General features: G+C 38.2%; 1 protein-coding gene across 10 annotated transcripts; it reads right to left on the bottom strand.

Moving 5' to 3' along the window:
• Positions 1 to 279: 279 nt before the first annotated feature.
• med25 (mediator complex subunit 25) lies at positions 280 to 16,390 on the bottom strand. Of its 10 annotated transcripts, none has more exons than XM_081353137.1 (20): positions 16,195 to 16,370; positions 15,572 to 15,712; positions 15,452 to 15,497; positions 15,239 to 15,363; positions 14,983 to 15,081; positions 14,639 to 14,759; positions 14,200 to 14,359; positions 13,435 to 13,568; positions 12,749 to 12,824; positions 12,393 to 12,640; positions 12,216 to 12,302; positions 9,631 to 9,716; positions 9,485 to 9,542; positions 7,638 to 7,745; positions 6,849 to 7,022; positions 4,908 to 4,997; positions 4,655 to 4,726; positions 3,088 to 3,243; positions 983 to 1,091; positions 280 to 802 (listed from the first exon to the last, which is right to left on the bottom strand). In XM_081353137.1, exons 2-20 carry the CDS (start codon positions 15,694 to 15,696, stop codon positions 696 to 698), a joined length of 2,181 nt encoding a protein of 726 aa, XP_081209263.1. In that variant the 5' UTR covers positions 15,697 to 15,712; positions 16,195 to 16,370; the 3' UTR covers positions 280 to 695. The 10 variants fall into 10 exon arrangements, with proteins under 10 accessions (XP_081209263.1, XP_081209264.1, XP_081209265.1 ...); XM_081353138.1 differs by having other exon boundaries at positions 983 to 1,088; XM_081353139.1 differs by having other exon boundaries at positions 9,631 to 9,713; positions 16,195 to 16,332.
• Positions 16,391 to 16,822: the final 432 nt, after the last annotated feature.

Genomic DNA, 16,822 nt, shown 5'->3' with positions numbered 1-16,822 from the left:
CCGCCCGCGCTCTCGCTGTCCTTCACCTGCTCCTCCTTACATGGCTGCCCGCCACAGATTTTTCCGAGTTCTTCACCGCTGGCCCACCCATGGCTATGTGACTGTCTAAACCGCCGCTTCTCCGGGGAACAGCCTATCACAACGAGCCTATCACGACGAGCCTGCCTGGCCGCGTGTGGTTCTCTCATCGCCGCTAAGGACCATATATAGTGATTTTTGCTATTTTTAAAGCAAAAAAGTTACATATTGTGCCTTTAAGGAAGACCTTGAATACAAAAATTGCTTGAGAAAATTAAGTTTATTTTATTTTCATAAAACAACATTACTAGATTTCAAAAGACAAATTAAGAAAAAGTAAAACTTTCATAAAAATACAACAGTAACCAGATTCGATCGATTCATCTCGAGGCGAGAAGAGGTGTAGAATGACGAAAGAGCCTGTTTTTTTAAATGTCTTGCTCTTCGGTCCCATCTGTGTGAAAAATCGCGTTACCGCTCGCATGATCCGGTGAGAGGCTCGTGTTTAAATGCATCAACGGATACATGAGTATCAAAATAATGTCCTGATCTCTAAACACTGATATTCTTCCCCTACGTACTTGTTCATAACTAAAAAGTAAAAAGAACAGAGCTTAGATGACTCTCGTATTCCATAATGAAACCTCTGAAGCAAAGAATGATGGGTAAAGTGGTCCTTAGATAAGGTCCATAAGAATTTCATCCTCCATGACGCTCGAAACTGAAGGCATCCCGGGATTCTGTGCGACTGGCCCACGTGGACCTGTAGGGATCATCAGTGGACCTGTGGGAATGTGAAACTTATTAAATAAATGTATCTAAGAGGTTTTAATTAAAAAAAAGGAAACATAAATAGTTGTACAAACCACAGCAAATAAATGAAATCTCTTACACAATTAACAAGGTCACAGATGTGATAAAAATAAATTGTGCTAATGATACCGTACTGGAAATGAAGTGCTACCTTGGTGAGGCTGCCTCCACTGTGCCTGCATCTGAGCGCCCCCTCCTGGTGCTGGATGGACCATCTGCTGGATGGGATGCATTCCCTGCATGCCCTGCATCCCACCCTGCTAAAGAGAGAGAGATGAGATGACGGCATATCAATGCAAGCCAAACTGTGATTGGAGAGATGATTTCACAGGTATGAAGGGGTTCACATTCAAGGGCGTTGTTTTGGTTTGAACATTGGGAGGGTTGAAGTGAACCATTTTAGCGGGATCCCCGGGCATGCTCCCTCTTGAGATTTATTTGTTTGTTTGTTTATTTATTTATTTGTGCAAATCATCTACACATGTAAAGTTGGTTGATAACATAACTGCAATTAGGTAATAGCCTAGTTAACAATGACTTAGGATATTTGGTGTATTCTAGATTATTTAGGCATCTGGAACCTTATCAGTTTGACATAATTATGTACTTCAAAGTCCCATGGGAAGTCAACATGAATTTACTTAACATTTTTTTACACTGAAAATGTTTATTTCCGACTCCTGACCGTTCATAAGGCTCTTAATGATTTTGGCTATGTCTGAACACCAGGTTTTTTCTGTCAGTCATCATTAGAACAAAACACATTTTACACATGGGGAAAAACTGATTGTTCTGTCCAGACTTTAAAGTACTTGCCCTTATGACAATGTACCATAGTTCTTGTAATCTTTCAGTTGTAGCATTTGTTACAATAAGGCTATAATTACAGGTAAGGCCATTGATGATGACTCATTACTATGCTTAGGGCAATGTTGACGTCTTTCTTTTTGTATAGATCTATAGCATTTGTTATGAAAAACAGAAACCTACACATTTAGAAACTATAGCTACAACATGCCACAGTTGTAATAAAAATCTATAATCAAAAATACATTTAATTAACAGATCATCTATTATAAATTCTACAAGTTAGTCAAAATTTATCACAAATACAATAAAACGTGATAAATTCTAGTATGGGTGGTCGTGAGTAGTTTAAAAAGTTTCTAATTTATGTTTTTAATTGATATGGCTGTTTTAGATCACGTTTAGCTTTCTCTATACCATTTTAAAGTTGTAAATTCTCCATAGAATTTAAAAGGGTCCCACATTTTATTGCCAGCATCACAATAGGAACAGCTCGCGCAAATCTTGGAGCTTGCTGGTGAACAGTATAAGGTGATTCGCACATTGCGAAAGCACAAAATAAATAAACAGGGCTTCAGTTCGGATGGGAACTTAGCAGTATAAAAGCTCAGAATGAGCAATGTATTAAGAGCCTAATTCTAATGAATACTTTTTAATAATAATTGTTATTGTAATTAAAGGAGCAGTGTGTAATATTGACAGCTATTGGTTGAAATGGGTACTGCAATCCAAATTCTAAATATTGGAGAGAGTTGTTTCCCCCGCCCCCTCCTCCTCAGACTCAGTGCTCATGTGGGTTGCCAGATTGAGGACATGCAACAGAACCAAGCGCAATTGACAATGGAAGGCGAGGAGACTTGTAAGTTTATGAGTTGATTTATTGATTTATTTTAATATGCTCCCGTTCATAGAGATTTTAAGATGGATGCCAAGGCTTTTTATGTCGGGTAGAATCTGTGATCTCTGAGTTTGCTTGCTGGTTTCCATGTCTGCAATACGCTGTGTTTTCCGCCAACTGGCAACTCGGGTGTCGAAATACTATTGGGTAAATTGGCAATGTGCGGTATGGCACAGACCAAAACAAAAACGCACGTTTCAAAGTAGAATAACTGGCTATAGCACTGGTTTTCAGAGAAACGAGTGTGTGAACTTCATATTTTTCCTAAATATCTGCAAAAATATTATGGTATTTTCATGCTTTTGTACAGTGAAAAAACACAGCACTTTTAATAGCCTGGGGTTACTGAATATTTCAGACTAAATATTTTTACATTTTGGATGTATAGTATTTTAAATCATGTTTTTAAAAAAAAGACCCGTCCGATTGTGAAGTCATATTACGACCATTGCAGCGTCTGTTGGAATTTTGCATGCTCAAAATCTAGTGTGACAGTGGCTTAAGGAAGTGGTGTGGAAGGGCATCATGTGCTATTCACTGCACACACTTACAGGTTGTTGGCTGAGGAGGAGACTGCGGAGCTGGGGGTTTGCGCCTGGGTTTGGGAGCCGGAGCATGCCAGCAGGAGCCTGGGCTTGAGCTTGGCCCTGATTGGGCGGAGCACCAGTGACTGGCGGCTGTTGATTGCCTGTTGCGGCTGCTCTCAGCTAATGGAAACCAAAATCACACACAGTGATGAAAAAAGAAAGTAAGTGAACATTAGACGGCACTGCTGTAAAACACTATATTACATAAGTGGTAGTTCTGTGTGAGAGAGCTGTGAATACAGACCACTGTAACTGTGTTAATGGTATTAAAGGGGACATTTTTTCCCAGAAGTCCACTTATAATACAAGGCAAGGCTTCCTGCATCAAATACAGTTGTAACTTATTTGTTTTACTTACATAACCATTTTCCCTCTGTTATATAGAATTTAATATCATTTTATATAGAGTTTTGTTTGACACAGTTAGTAAACTGGATATTCACAAGCAGAATTGTTTCTTCTAGGGATGGAAACCATAGGAAAATGTAATGATTCCAGGGGCGGAATAAATGCGATTCAATATTACATAATACAAAACAACGTAGTAGCATATTTCATGCATTCTTTATTTACTTGTATAAATAAAATACTACGACAAATTTCATCTTCTTCAAACTAAGCATTGTCATAAGAACAGAAACTAAACTGACTGAAGGCTCAACAGCCTTATGTAAAACTGAATGTTTTTGATTCATTAAAAATAACCAACTCGACAGTCATTCAATTCAGGAATCGGACTACATTGGTCTCGCAGTATGATTTGTATTCACTTAAAAGAACGGACTCATGAGAGTAATTTCTCCGAGAATGGGATGGACTGCACTGCACTGGTTGTGCTGTCTGGTTTATGTCGGCTGCTGTCTAACTGGGAGTTTCTTGGACAGAATAAGCTGCAAAGCAGACCAGACTTCATGTCAGTGTGACACTATCCTCTTTCTGACCTTTAATCAGGCTGTATCTTTAAGACATCTATATGTAAATGACTTCTGTTATGTTTGGCTAACCTCTTAGCATTTGAAATGAGTAACAACTCCACTGTCTAGATGCTGAATACTGAAAAGGTGTTGATATGTAAATGAAATGTAGGTGACTATGGCACATTTTTAATGACACGCTTTTGCAGCTTAGTTTCATAATACCGTTCTAAAGTTTGGGTTAAGTATTTTTTATTTCATTTTAAAGAAATTATTACTTTCATTTAGCAAAGATGTATTAAATCAAATGGGGCAGTAAAGATATTTGTTACAAAAGATTTCTGAATCCAGAAAAATGTATCCAGGTTTCCACAAAGATATTAAACAGCACAACAACTGTTTTTAAAATTGATAATAATAAGTAATGTTTCTTTATATTACTGTTTTACTGTATTTTTGATACATAAGTTTCAGCAATGTCCCCTTTAACACATGGCGCTGTTCACAAGATTGGTGCTGAAATGGCAGAAAATCAAGTGGTGAAATCCTGTGTTTGCAGGAATCGTGGTCCAGCGTGTGTGCATGCATGCGTGTATAATTGTGTTTCTGATTCTCACCATGTTGTTTTGTCTCTGCTGGTCCTCCATCAGTGTGACCTGACTGACGGAGGGCAAGCCCACCACCACAGACTGAGGCAGAAAGAGAGGGACAGAGAGGAGGAGACGAGGAGGGTTTAGAACAGCATGCACATTCCATCTCAGGCCGAGGAGAAATACAAACCGGGTGAGTGCACAGGGCAAGAGAGACAGAGAGAGAGAGAAAGAGCAGGGCAGGGGAGAGAAGAGAGGGGAAGAGGCACTGCTGGTTTACCTGCTGTTGCACGTTGCCATGCGTAACAGGGATGGGGCCCGGCGGTCTGTTGAGGAAGTTCTGATTGGACGGGACCTGTCCAGGTTGCATCTGACCAGCATTATTCATCCGAGAAAAGGACATACAATGAATTACTGACAGAATTAAAACAAATGTAGCATAAGCACACTTCTCAAGCAAAATAGCTTTTTGGTTTCTCTGAAGTGTCCAAAAATGCAGTTCTTTTCATGATGGTGTATGCGTTTTCATTATTGTACGTTATTACGCTAGAGTTCATGTGCATGCGCATTTTCAAGAGTGTGACTGTGGCCTTGTTCACACTACTACGTTGTCATTTGAAAACGCATCTTTTTTCTCTCTGCTAAAGCTTTTTGAAAATGCACTCCCAAGTGGATAAATTTGAAAATGTCGTTGACAACAGAGGTATTTGAAAACAATGACACATTCTTAGTCATGTGAATCATATTGTACTGACAGATACCTATGTTTATACCGGTATTGTGCCTGTTGCTAAAGATATGTTTCCGTTTGTACACTCTTCATATCACAGTCCTGCAAAGACGACAATATATACTCCCAACTGCTGTTCTGCGGCAAAACATGAGGGCAGTTGTGTTTAGACCAAACATATAATGGTGTGTGTGTGCCAATTGAACACATCAGTAAATGGTGAGATATTTTGCTAAATAAAATGATCCTGGCAGAAGAATACTATGAGTACTTGATTATGTCTGTTCAGTCAGCATAATCCAAGCAAGCGTTTATGAGGCTTTTCGCATGCACAATAAGGTTCACTTGACTTTTTAGTGTGGCCGTGAAACCTTTGGAAAATGCTTGAAAACACTAGTGTGGATGGAAAGCGTTTTAAAACGAAAATGCAGTTTTCAAATGTAGGGTTCAATCCAAGTTATCAACAGCATTTGTGGCATAATGTTAAGGTGCCAAGTCAATGTAATGGTGAGATGATTACAATAGAAGTAAAAAGGGTCAGTTTGTCATTTTTATCGCCATTTTAGGGTTTAAGGCATTCCATTGTCATTGCAATGAAGTTGAAAAAACAGAGAACTTAACACAGGAAAGGTAAGTGATTTTTTTTCATTAAAATCATGTAATTTTAACGTTTACAATTTGGCCTCATTCCCTTACAATGTATGTGTCTCACTGTAACCCAGACATTTATTTATTTATTTATTTATCTATTTTTAAAAAGAGGGACAAGTTGAAATTATTATTATTTTTTTATATCAACAATGTCCGGGGATGCAAAAAAGGTGAGACAGATCTGAGGAAAAGCTTCATTGGGAATTTATTGCGAAAGAATAATCTCCAAATTCCACATATACTTAGTAAGTCTCACTGGCTCTTCCATTTTACTGGCTCTTTACTCAGAATATTCCTTAAGAGTGAAATTCAAGCATTTTTTCCAACAATGTCATGGTAAAACAGGGCCTTTTGTCTCAGGTTACCTTTAGAGTGGCTGGAATGATCCTCGATTTTTCTCTCCTTTCAATTAGTGATCATTAAAACCGTTAGCTGTTTAGCTGGCATGTTGATGCCAACCAGGACATGCGCCAGTGACACATGGATACAATTTTGCAATGTTGTCTTTAACCTTGTGGACCTTTGTTTTAAATTGCCAAAGCTACATTTAACTCGCAATAAGCACTTAGAAAGTGTTAATTTAGATGCTGTGTGCATTATGTGGGCAACAAGACGCATCACACATAACTGGATTGATTTCATTTTTAAATAACTTTTGCTATTTTACATGTAAACATTTTACAGAGACAAAATGATTGTGTTAGTTTAGATGTGGATTACATCTGTGCATCTTTTTTGAGTATTATATTAACAATTTAAAAATTTTATGCTACTTAGTTTGCATCATATCAATAACTGTGTTTATTTGTACTGAAAACAACACCATTTTGTGTGACTCACCGATCGGTGCTGCTGCACTTGTTTGTGGTTAGTGATGACCTGCCGAATACCATTGACGAATCCGCTTTGGTCATTAGGGATGAGTCCCATGAATATCCTCTTCCTAGACGAGTACAGCAGCATCAGCACACGCACCTCACATGGAGCACTGTGGGGGAAGTGCACACAGCCAGCCTACACACACACACACATATAGATACACATATACATCAAACTATGTGCCAATCCACACATCTTGACAGCACACACAACTAGAGTGACTGGAGAGCTGCCTGAGCCAGCATGATTATATTTGAAGACAGGATTAAAATGAACTAAGCAGCTGTTTTCCAGACACAGATTGAACCTAAAACTGAATTTAATCAGTGTTAATGGTGATTCACTACTGACAGATCTCTTAGTCTGCGTCAAGGGATCTAGCTCCAGGGTAAAGGTTCATTTCAGACCCTTTCATTTTCAGAGGAAATGCTGGCTGTGTGAATTTGCTGATTTTTTTTTCATGAGACTTTTTTTTTTCCATAACTAAATGTGAAAATCTTTTTATTTTGCTGCAGTGATGCTTAAAAGCAGGGGAAGAACTCCCCCAAGAGGCCGAAGAGCATTATTACACACTATCACATTCTCTTTAGTAGTCTGCAATGAGAAATACACTAAAACAGAGATATATGCATAGGCAACATAAAAAAACCTGTTCTACATGAGAAGTTATTAGCCTGATTATTCATTCTTGAACTGACTGATGTATCTTACAGGAGGAGGTTATGAATAAGATGCTGTTCATGTACTCACAAATCCATTGGTCATAATGCGATACAGTCCCTTCAAAGACTCCATATCTTTATTAGTGAAGAGAAACTGCACCATACGAGAGTTCCTGAACAGAGGGCCCAGAGTAGTCTATAGAAAGAAAAGACGACATATGGATCATTGTATTAATAACCCATGTGACCCAGACATTTGACCAACACTTCAGCATGTGTATTAGGATGAAATTAACAAAAGCAGTTTGAATGCCAGTTTAAAGTCAATAGGAGATTTTAAAAATTATCTCATTTAAATATTGATCTAATAAGTCAAATAATTTTTTAAAGGTATTAATTTGTTCAATGAATAGTCTTTAGCATTCTGTATTTAGCTTACTGTGTGTAGCAAGGAAGTACGCATAGTCAAACGCAGGGATTGAATCAAAAGTAGAAGGACAAAATGATAGAAGAGCTGGAGAAGAAGATGGTGGAGAAAGGAGGACAAGGAGGAGGAGAAGATAAAGGGGGAGAAAGGTAATTATGAGAAAAAGATGATCAATTAATCAAGAGATGATAATTAAGGAAGAGGAGGAGATGATGAAAGAGTAGAAAAAGGAAGAGGAGAAGAAAAAGGAGAAAATGAGGTGATGATTAAAAAGATAGTAAAAATGAAAATTAGCCCATGATTTACTCACCCCCAAGTCATCCTAGGTGTACATGACATTCTTCTTTCAGACGAATACAATCGGAGTTATATTAAAAAATGTCCTGGCTCTTTCAAGCTTTATAATGGTAGTGAATGGCCGTTTCTGTTTTGAAGTCCATAAAAGTTACTTACGCAACTTGTGTCGTTGGAAGTAGTGCGTCATGGCGTAGCGTAAATATCAGCAGTACGTCACATTACTCGCATAAGTTGAGCTTTAGACTTAAGTGGAATCCGTATGTTTGTTTGGCCGGAGGCTAGTTATTTTACTTTATAAAGGTTTAAATATGAACATTTTTCTTACACAAACGCATCGCTTCGCTTCAGAAGGCCTTTATTAACCCACCAGAGCCCTGTGGAGCACTTTTATGATGGTTAGATGCACTTTTAATGGACTTCAAAACAGAAACGGCCATTCACTGCCATTATAAAGCTTGGAAGAGCCAGGACATTTTTTCATATAACTCTGATTGTATTCGTCTGAAAGAAGAATGTCATATACACCTAGAATAACTTGAGGGTGAGTAAATCATGGGCTAATTTTCATTTTTGGGTGAACAATCCCTTTAAGTTGTTCTAAACCTGTTTGAGTTTCTTTTCTGTTGAACACAAAAGAAGAGTTGACGGTAGCATTGACTTCCATAATAGAAAAAAAAATCTATAGAAGTCAATGGGAACTATCAACTGTCAGGTTACCAACATTTTTTAAACATCTTCTTTTGTGTTCAACAGAAAAAAAACTCGAACAGGTTTAGAAAAACATGAGGTTGAGCAAATTATGACAATTTTAAATTTTGGGTGAACTATCACTTTAAGTTAGGGGAGGAAATGAAGGAGTAGAAAAAAGGAAGAGGAAAATATTTGGAGGAGGAAAATAAAAGGTGCAGAAAAAGAAATGAGGAAGAGGAGGAAAAAATATAGACGAAGAAAAGGTAGGAGATGACGATTATGAAGAGGAGGAAATGATGGAGAAGAAAAAAGAAGGAAGAAAGGATTGAAAAGGAGAAGAACAAAAATTAGAAGATGATGCAGGAACAAGACGAAAAAGATAAAGGAAGAGAGGACAATGATGAAGAAATAGGAGATGACAGAGAAAATGGAGGAAAGAAAAAGATGAAGGAAAAGAAATCCTTGCTTCCTTTGCAAGCAGAGTAATGTATCCTGCAGGGAATGACAATGTTCACATTTACCAGGAGCTGCTGAGGGATGAGCTGCATGATCAGCTTCTGTGGCCACTGGTCTGTATTTCTGAAACAAAATACACCACGTCAGTCTCTCTGTGCATCTCCACCATTTATCCTACATTATGCAAATCTGGGCCAAACGAGTCACTCACAGATTCTCCCCTTGGCTCACTTGGACCTGGCAGGGCAGGGAGCGTGTAAGTTTTGTGTTGGAGTCCATGGAGGAAGCCTTGGGCTTCTGCGGTGATTGATGGAGACAGAGGGAAAGGTGACAGGGGGAGGGAAAAAAGGAGAGGCAGAATAAGATGAAGAGGTTAACATACAGAGTAAAAAGACTTTGCTGGCAGAGATGGATGGTGGGACTCGAGGCAGGAGGTCTCGGTGAAATAAACAACCTGTGTGTGCAACTTCCACAACAAGAGAGATCGCACTGGCAACGGAACAGCTGCTACATTATTATGTCAATCAAAACAGTGCAAGCAATGAGCATTACATACATACATTTGCCTCAAGTTTTTGAACACAAGAATATTTCCCCCAAGGAAACATGTCTGATGGAACCTAATTTTTCAGGGCTCCGTTTAGACAGACTTGTTGACTCAAGCAAACAGCTATTCAATTTTGAAAATATACCAGATTTGCACATCCTTACTACAAACCACCCTACAGTATCGCTGCAAAAGGACAGTGTGGATGAAAAGCAGGACTCATTTGCTGATTTGATTAAATTTACACAGCGCAGCTTGGCAGTGTTTGTGTTTGCGAATAGTGTGCGATGAGCTGTGTGAACTCATCATCCAGATGGTGACTCCGCGACAGGCCTCAGCAACGGCGCGTGCCGCCATGCTTGATAAGCACGCATTGGTTTGCTGGCATGTTATTGACCAGATGGTGATAATGACCACGACGTGTGCGTCTGTGTTTTTGTTTCCTGATCATTTGTGTTGACCCTTTCTCAAAACAAAAAAACATTTCAATAGTCGACTGTGTGTTTGAGAACATTCATTGCTAAGACTGAGATGATCTCGTGGCCATTGTGGAATGGTCAATAGAGCTTCATTAATCTAAAGAGAGGGCGTCTCCCATAAATCAAACAGAAATCAAGAAGCATCATTGATTCCATTACAGTCTGTGCAAAAGGCATCTCAGGCACAATGCCCAAGGGTCACCTAACAATACATCAACGAAATGCAACTAGATAGCTTTAACAGTTTCAGTCTCAGTGAGCAAATCGATCTTTTTCACACATCGAGAAAAGCCTACATTTTATAGGTAAGTTATGGGAGTCTTTCACAGAGATTAATTGAGACACTAATTATGTCTCAATATCCAGTAGGAAACCACAAACAAAACACCCCTCGCACCCCTGGTTGGTGCAGGCAGTTGTTTAGGACACAATTCATACAACAGAAAGAATAGAAAAAAATCCCACACGCTGTTGTATCGTATATTTATATACTTTTTTTATTTAATACTACTTCATTTTAATTTTAGGTTACGTTTTAGTTTGTTTATGTGCTTTGCCCTTTTTTAATTTCTTATATATTTAGCTTCAATTTATTTTTATTTCAGTTTTAGTACGTTTTTTTTTTTTTTATCTAATATTTCTTTTCTTTTATTCCAGCTTTATTTCAATAAAGAAAATAATTTTTAATAGTTTTAGCTATTGTTAAAAATAACAACACTGGCTTGTTATTAGCAACGTTAAGAAAGGTTATTTATAATTTTGGGTCATTTTCTGTTCTTACTTGTACTAAACCATATAGACTATAATCACAGTTCAGTATAGAAATATTACAGTAGCTAGGTTCCCATCCATATATTTATTTTGCAAATTGTGGTATATTGCCTAAAAAAAAAGTGACGCAAATCACTCGCATAAAGCTTGCCAATGATTATAAGTCAACCGAAAGGAGACTGTCTGAACATTTTGATAATTTATTAATAAACTAGTGTTTTTTTGTCAGTGTCAGCTGCAAAGATGTCGATGAAAAGATGAAAGATGAAAAGGACGTTTCATACAGATTACAAAATCAAAGAGTATTTGTTTTCGATTTGAATTGGTTCATTTAAAAGTAGACATTTCAAAATGTCTAGACATATTTTTAATGTCTGTGAGGCAAGTATACGCTGAGTTTCATTTTTGTGACAAGATGGCAGAAAGAGCCCTCGGGTTGTTTTCTTTATTTTACAAAAGCACAACGTTTTGTTGTTATTGTCAGTGACAAAAATAAAAGTAGACCCTTTACAGTTTTGAATGTTGTTTTACTCTTTACTCTTATATGACCAAAAATGACAGAGTATTTTAAGTTCTTTCCGCGGTTATCAGGAAATAATGACTGCGCTTGCTCCTCCAAGAACACTTGGATATGTGCCAATAATAGAACATTTATCCAGGTTAATGTTGGAGCAAGCGGCCATGTAAAGTGTGCAAATGTTAAGCTACTACTAGGTTTCAAATGATAAGCCACAGTTAGGTTGATGAATGATAGGCAAACCTTTGAATTTCCTGCATAACGCACTGCAATTACCATATTAGCCAGCTTTGTTACGATCTGTACGTCATGGACTACGTGACTTTGCCACTTCCAGTAGATTTTTTTTTTTAACTAATTAAAATTTGGTCAACTAAGCATCTTCTCATCGACTAACGTTTGGTCAATTATTAGGGGCCGCCCTACTAATCACCATTCAGTATGCAAGAATTACCATGAAATCACTAGTATAAGCTTCTCACCTCCTGCCATTCTAGAACTCCACTCCACGCCACAATCTTGTTGGCAACACCCTGCTGTGCCCCAGCCGGAGGCGCAGGTACAGCAGTCTGGAAAATAAGAATATATTGAAAGGGCATGATAAAGAGGAAGAATCCAAATGAAACAGTATCCACAGAAATACATTTCTCAAGTCTGACCATGCCAGGCTGAGTTGGTGGAGGTGTCTGCTGATTGTTGGGCTGCTGCTGAGGGGCCTGAGGAGGTTGCTGGTTGGGTGGGGGCGGGCCTGGTGGTGGGACTTGAGGTTGCTGTTGGGGCTGCTGAGGTGGAACTTGTTGCTGCGTTAACACTGGCGGTGACACTGTGGTAACTGTAGATAGGCTGGGTTTACCTCCTGATGGGAGAACTGGTGGTTGGCTGAAAGGTGGAGTTGGCATTTGAGGAACTGCAAAGAAAACAAAAACAACTCAGTAAATGGTGTTTCAAATACAGATAATAGGTAAAGCAGGAACACAGCAGAAGATCCAAGAGGCAGAAATAAAATATGACTCACATCGACTCTTCTGCTGCTGATTTGCAGCTTCTAATGCCTTCTGTGCTGCATCATGGGCAGCGTTTAAAGAGGGATTCTATGGGAAGAGAGTGTGAGAGTGTTTTTGTGTGTGTGAGAGAGTGTTTGTGTGTGTGTGTGTGTGTGTGTGTGTAACAGAAGGACAACAGTCATGAAGCCTCATAATTAGTGTGCACAGCCTCATTTGAAAACAAAGCCAGATCTTTCCACACAATACAAATGCATTCATGCACATCTTATCTACCACTTAGATCTATTCAAATGAGATTATAACAGCTATTAGTCTTAATCTTAAGAATCAAAATGAGGCTGTGTATTACCAATAATGTGCTTCCAATTAGGCACAGAAAGGTTCAGAGTGAGTGGACTGCTCTACATCACTGAAGTAATGAGACAGAGCCAAAAACTAACCTTTTACTTCACCTGCCAATGGTAAGTGAACTGAGACAATTAATCGCTCATTAAAACGGCATATATTTTTGCTGTCCCTATTTTCCCTATGGCAAACAGTGCAGACTGGCATCTCACTCACAGCATCATATACATTTCTTGGATCTAAACGACTGAGATCTACCATGATTTTGTTACACACACAGTTTTTAATTAGACCTTTAATTGAATTGAATGGAAATGAATAATTCTATTAATTTCCATTAACTGACACACACCTGGTATGGAAGGGCTGTGCTCATCTGAGGAGGAGTCTGGGCTACAGTGCCCAGAGGAGAATGGGACACAGGCAGAGGCTGAGGTGGCAAGACAGGTTTAAGGGAGACTGGACCAGAACCTCCTCCAGGAGCAACTGGACACACACATGTAACAAAGCATTAACCAGAGCAAATCTTACACTACTAGAGGTCTAAAGGTTTGTGATAATGTGGCGATATGCATCGATGATGTGAACGATGAGGGTGAGTAAATAAAGACAACATTTGAATTTTTGGATGAATTAACCCTTTAAAGTCTGGGAACAGTCATGATACACTTTGTGATTAGAACAGTGATTGGTTGTACTGATCATCTGAAACGCATGCGCTGTAGTCAGTGACAGTGTACGTGTCTAACATAATTCTGTCTTTTCAGCTTCAGAATCATGAATATTTTTACTCTAGTGTCACCATTTAGCATTTTAATCAGCAGTACATTTTTGCTAACTTTTTATCATACGTCTTAGAAGTAATAAGTAAATGTAAATGGTTTAAAGTAGTAAAAAAATGTGGCTTAAAGTATTGCAACTGTATTGTGAGTTCAATACAGTGAATTGTATTAAATCGTGACATGAGTCTCGTTAGACCCCTAAATAATATAATAAAATACTATTTTAGCTCATATTCTCCCATGTGCCAAAAGAGGGCTGTCCACCTGCTGACAAAAACTGTGGAGGATATATCACAGCACACTCATAAACACATCAAGGAAAGTGTCTTTCTTACCAGGAAGTGCAATGCCCCTGACTAACACCATGTGAAAGGGGTCTTGACAGTAGTCTGGGTGTGAGGATTCTGGTGCACCTGCTACCGAAGATGCTCGTTCAAAAAGAGAGCGAAGCGCTGGAAGTTTCCTTGGGGCAATTACAGAAAAATGGATCCCCCGCTACAGAAAGAAGAAGAAAAAAAGAAAAAAAAGTACAAATAAAAATGATTATAAATTCATTAACTATTATGAGAAACAGACACTACCTTCTATAAATAAATGGCTCAGCTTAAAATTTGGCAAGACAGTGGAAAAAATAACATTATAACACATCATATTGTAGACTATGATAGCATCAACCAGTATGAACAGTATCAAGGCAAATAAATCTATCATTAGGCTACATCAAATATAGGAAATAAATAACTGAACAAACAGGCAGATGCAACGCAGACTCACATCACGTATGATCTGGACCAGGCTGTCTGCAGTGCAGCCTGTATAGCTGACGCTCTCCACAGCCGGTAGTAAGTATGGAGGAGAATTACACAGCAGCACACAAACCTTGTGGGTCTGACCACTAAAGAGAGAAACAATAGTTAAGTTTCCATCCACCTTTTTGTGCTATTAAGTTATTGACAAAGAGAAAATGCTTTAAAACAATGTCTGCCCTTGAGCTGTTTCCATACATAATTTTGTCTGCAACACAAATTATATTGCATCTTTCACATCCCAAATCTTAGTAAAATGGGAGAAATAAGACAGCAGAATTTTGATTCCACAGAAGGAGTTCAAGAACTCACATTTGCTCCCTCATCTTTTTGAAGTCGTCAAAGAGCTGCAGGGCCACAGAAAGACCCTCAGCTATGAGACTGCAGCTCTCTGCTCCGCCTCCCATGAATCTGTGCAAAAAGCATCATCGTAAAAGCTGCAGCATTTAAAACATGAAGATCTTTAAAGCAGACATACACTCATAACTAACAGATCATCTAAACATCCAAGAGCACAATTTTATCTCAGAGTTCCAATGGTAAAATGCAAATGTGATGAAGCCCTTACTGGATGCTGTCAATCCAAGAGACAAACTCGAAAGCTGAGCTGGTTGGAGCGTGGCACTGGACGTAGGATTCTGGAGCACAATCCACTGTGTTGAAGACCACCAGTCCATACTGAGTGCCACCATACTGATAAAGAAAAGAGATCATTAGATGGGATATCTGAAATGATAGCAGTGATGAAAAGAGAAAGTGTAAACGGCTTCATCCAACTCACATCTCCTCCAAAATCAGTTTCAGCAGGTGGTCCTCCATTAAAATACCTGTGATCATACAAAGTAGGTTGGTAAAGAAGTCTAACAAATGTCGGAATGAATAAACAGGTGATGACTCTTACTCTATAGTCGGTAGTATGTAATTCTTCCGAAGTGATTCAAAATATGGACCAAGGTTTGCAGTTCCCTCTATGACAAACACTACATCTGACACCTGATTCAACCCAGACTTGGAGGTGGGGTCCATATGGGTCACCTTGGGTCTGCAACCAAGACAGACATTAGATCAATTTCATACAGAACATTTGCTGCAAGCATTAAATAACATTACTGTAGTGCACTTGCACTTAATGTTTAATGTGACTATTGGCTATAAAGCGGTGTTATGTATTGTCATTTTGTATTTAACTGTTATTTTATTATCATGTCTATTCTAAAACCTAGGGTACCGAACCATGACATACACATTTGGCTGTCTCAAAACCAAGTCAAACGCCTACAAAGACAATTTTTGTACGATTCAATGATTCAGTCCGTGTCAAAAAAAAAAGATATGACAGCCTCATTTTGGCTAATAAATATTTTTTCTCTTCTCATCCAATTAAACAGTAAATTCGTATAAGGATAATGCAAATACAAATCAGATAAAACATACAATGTGAACACATTTAAGTCTTACACATACAAGTCTTAGCATGTTAGTTAGCCGTTATCCTCAAATGCTAATTTAGCTCATGTGTCTTACCTGCTAGTATAAGTAGATCTGACTTTTAATAAGAATAAAACGGACTGATACAGTCATTGACATTGATTATATGTACACCAGCCGCCTTTAGTTGTATTATGAAAGCTTCATCTGAACGTTCATGTGGTTCGTAATGACAACAAATATCGTGATTTACGCTCGGCAATCGGCAATCCGGTCTGGCCTTAGATCCGGAAAATGACTGGGTTGGTGAATCGATTTATGAGTGATCGATTTTTCTACCAAAAGTATGTAAATTTCAAACCCACCTCAAATTTAACTACCGGTAGTCATCCATCAAAAAAATATCCATCCATTAATTATTTGTTCTACATATGTCTTTATTAGCAACCTGCTTAGTTACTTAGTTTTACTTACCTAAACCTTTTGTTCAATCTTACGTTAAATTATGATATTTGATCTATTTTTTATGTGATGTATACTTGATGCTTTTTGTAATGCGTTTTCATTTTAATGCACTTAAAGATTCATTTCTTTTATGACAGGTCTAAAGTAGGCCTATATACCTGCCTAGATCACAGAGGTGAGCTAATTATTAATAGTAGTATATAAAGGGTTTCTAATGGGCATTGCAACTGGACTTTACATTATTTTACTTTAATAAGAA

The sequence above is a fragment of the Scardinius erythrophthalmus genome, assembly GCF_964197995.2.
Source record: "Scardinius erythrophthalmus genome assembly, chromosome: 1".
Lineage (NCBI taxonomy): Eukaryota > Metazoa > Chordata > Actinopteri > Cypriniformes > Leuciscidae > Scardinius > Scardinius erythrophthalmus.
The sequence above is the reverse complement of the archived record's forward strand: the minus strand, read 5'-3'. Positions and strand labels throughout refer to the sequence as shown.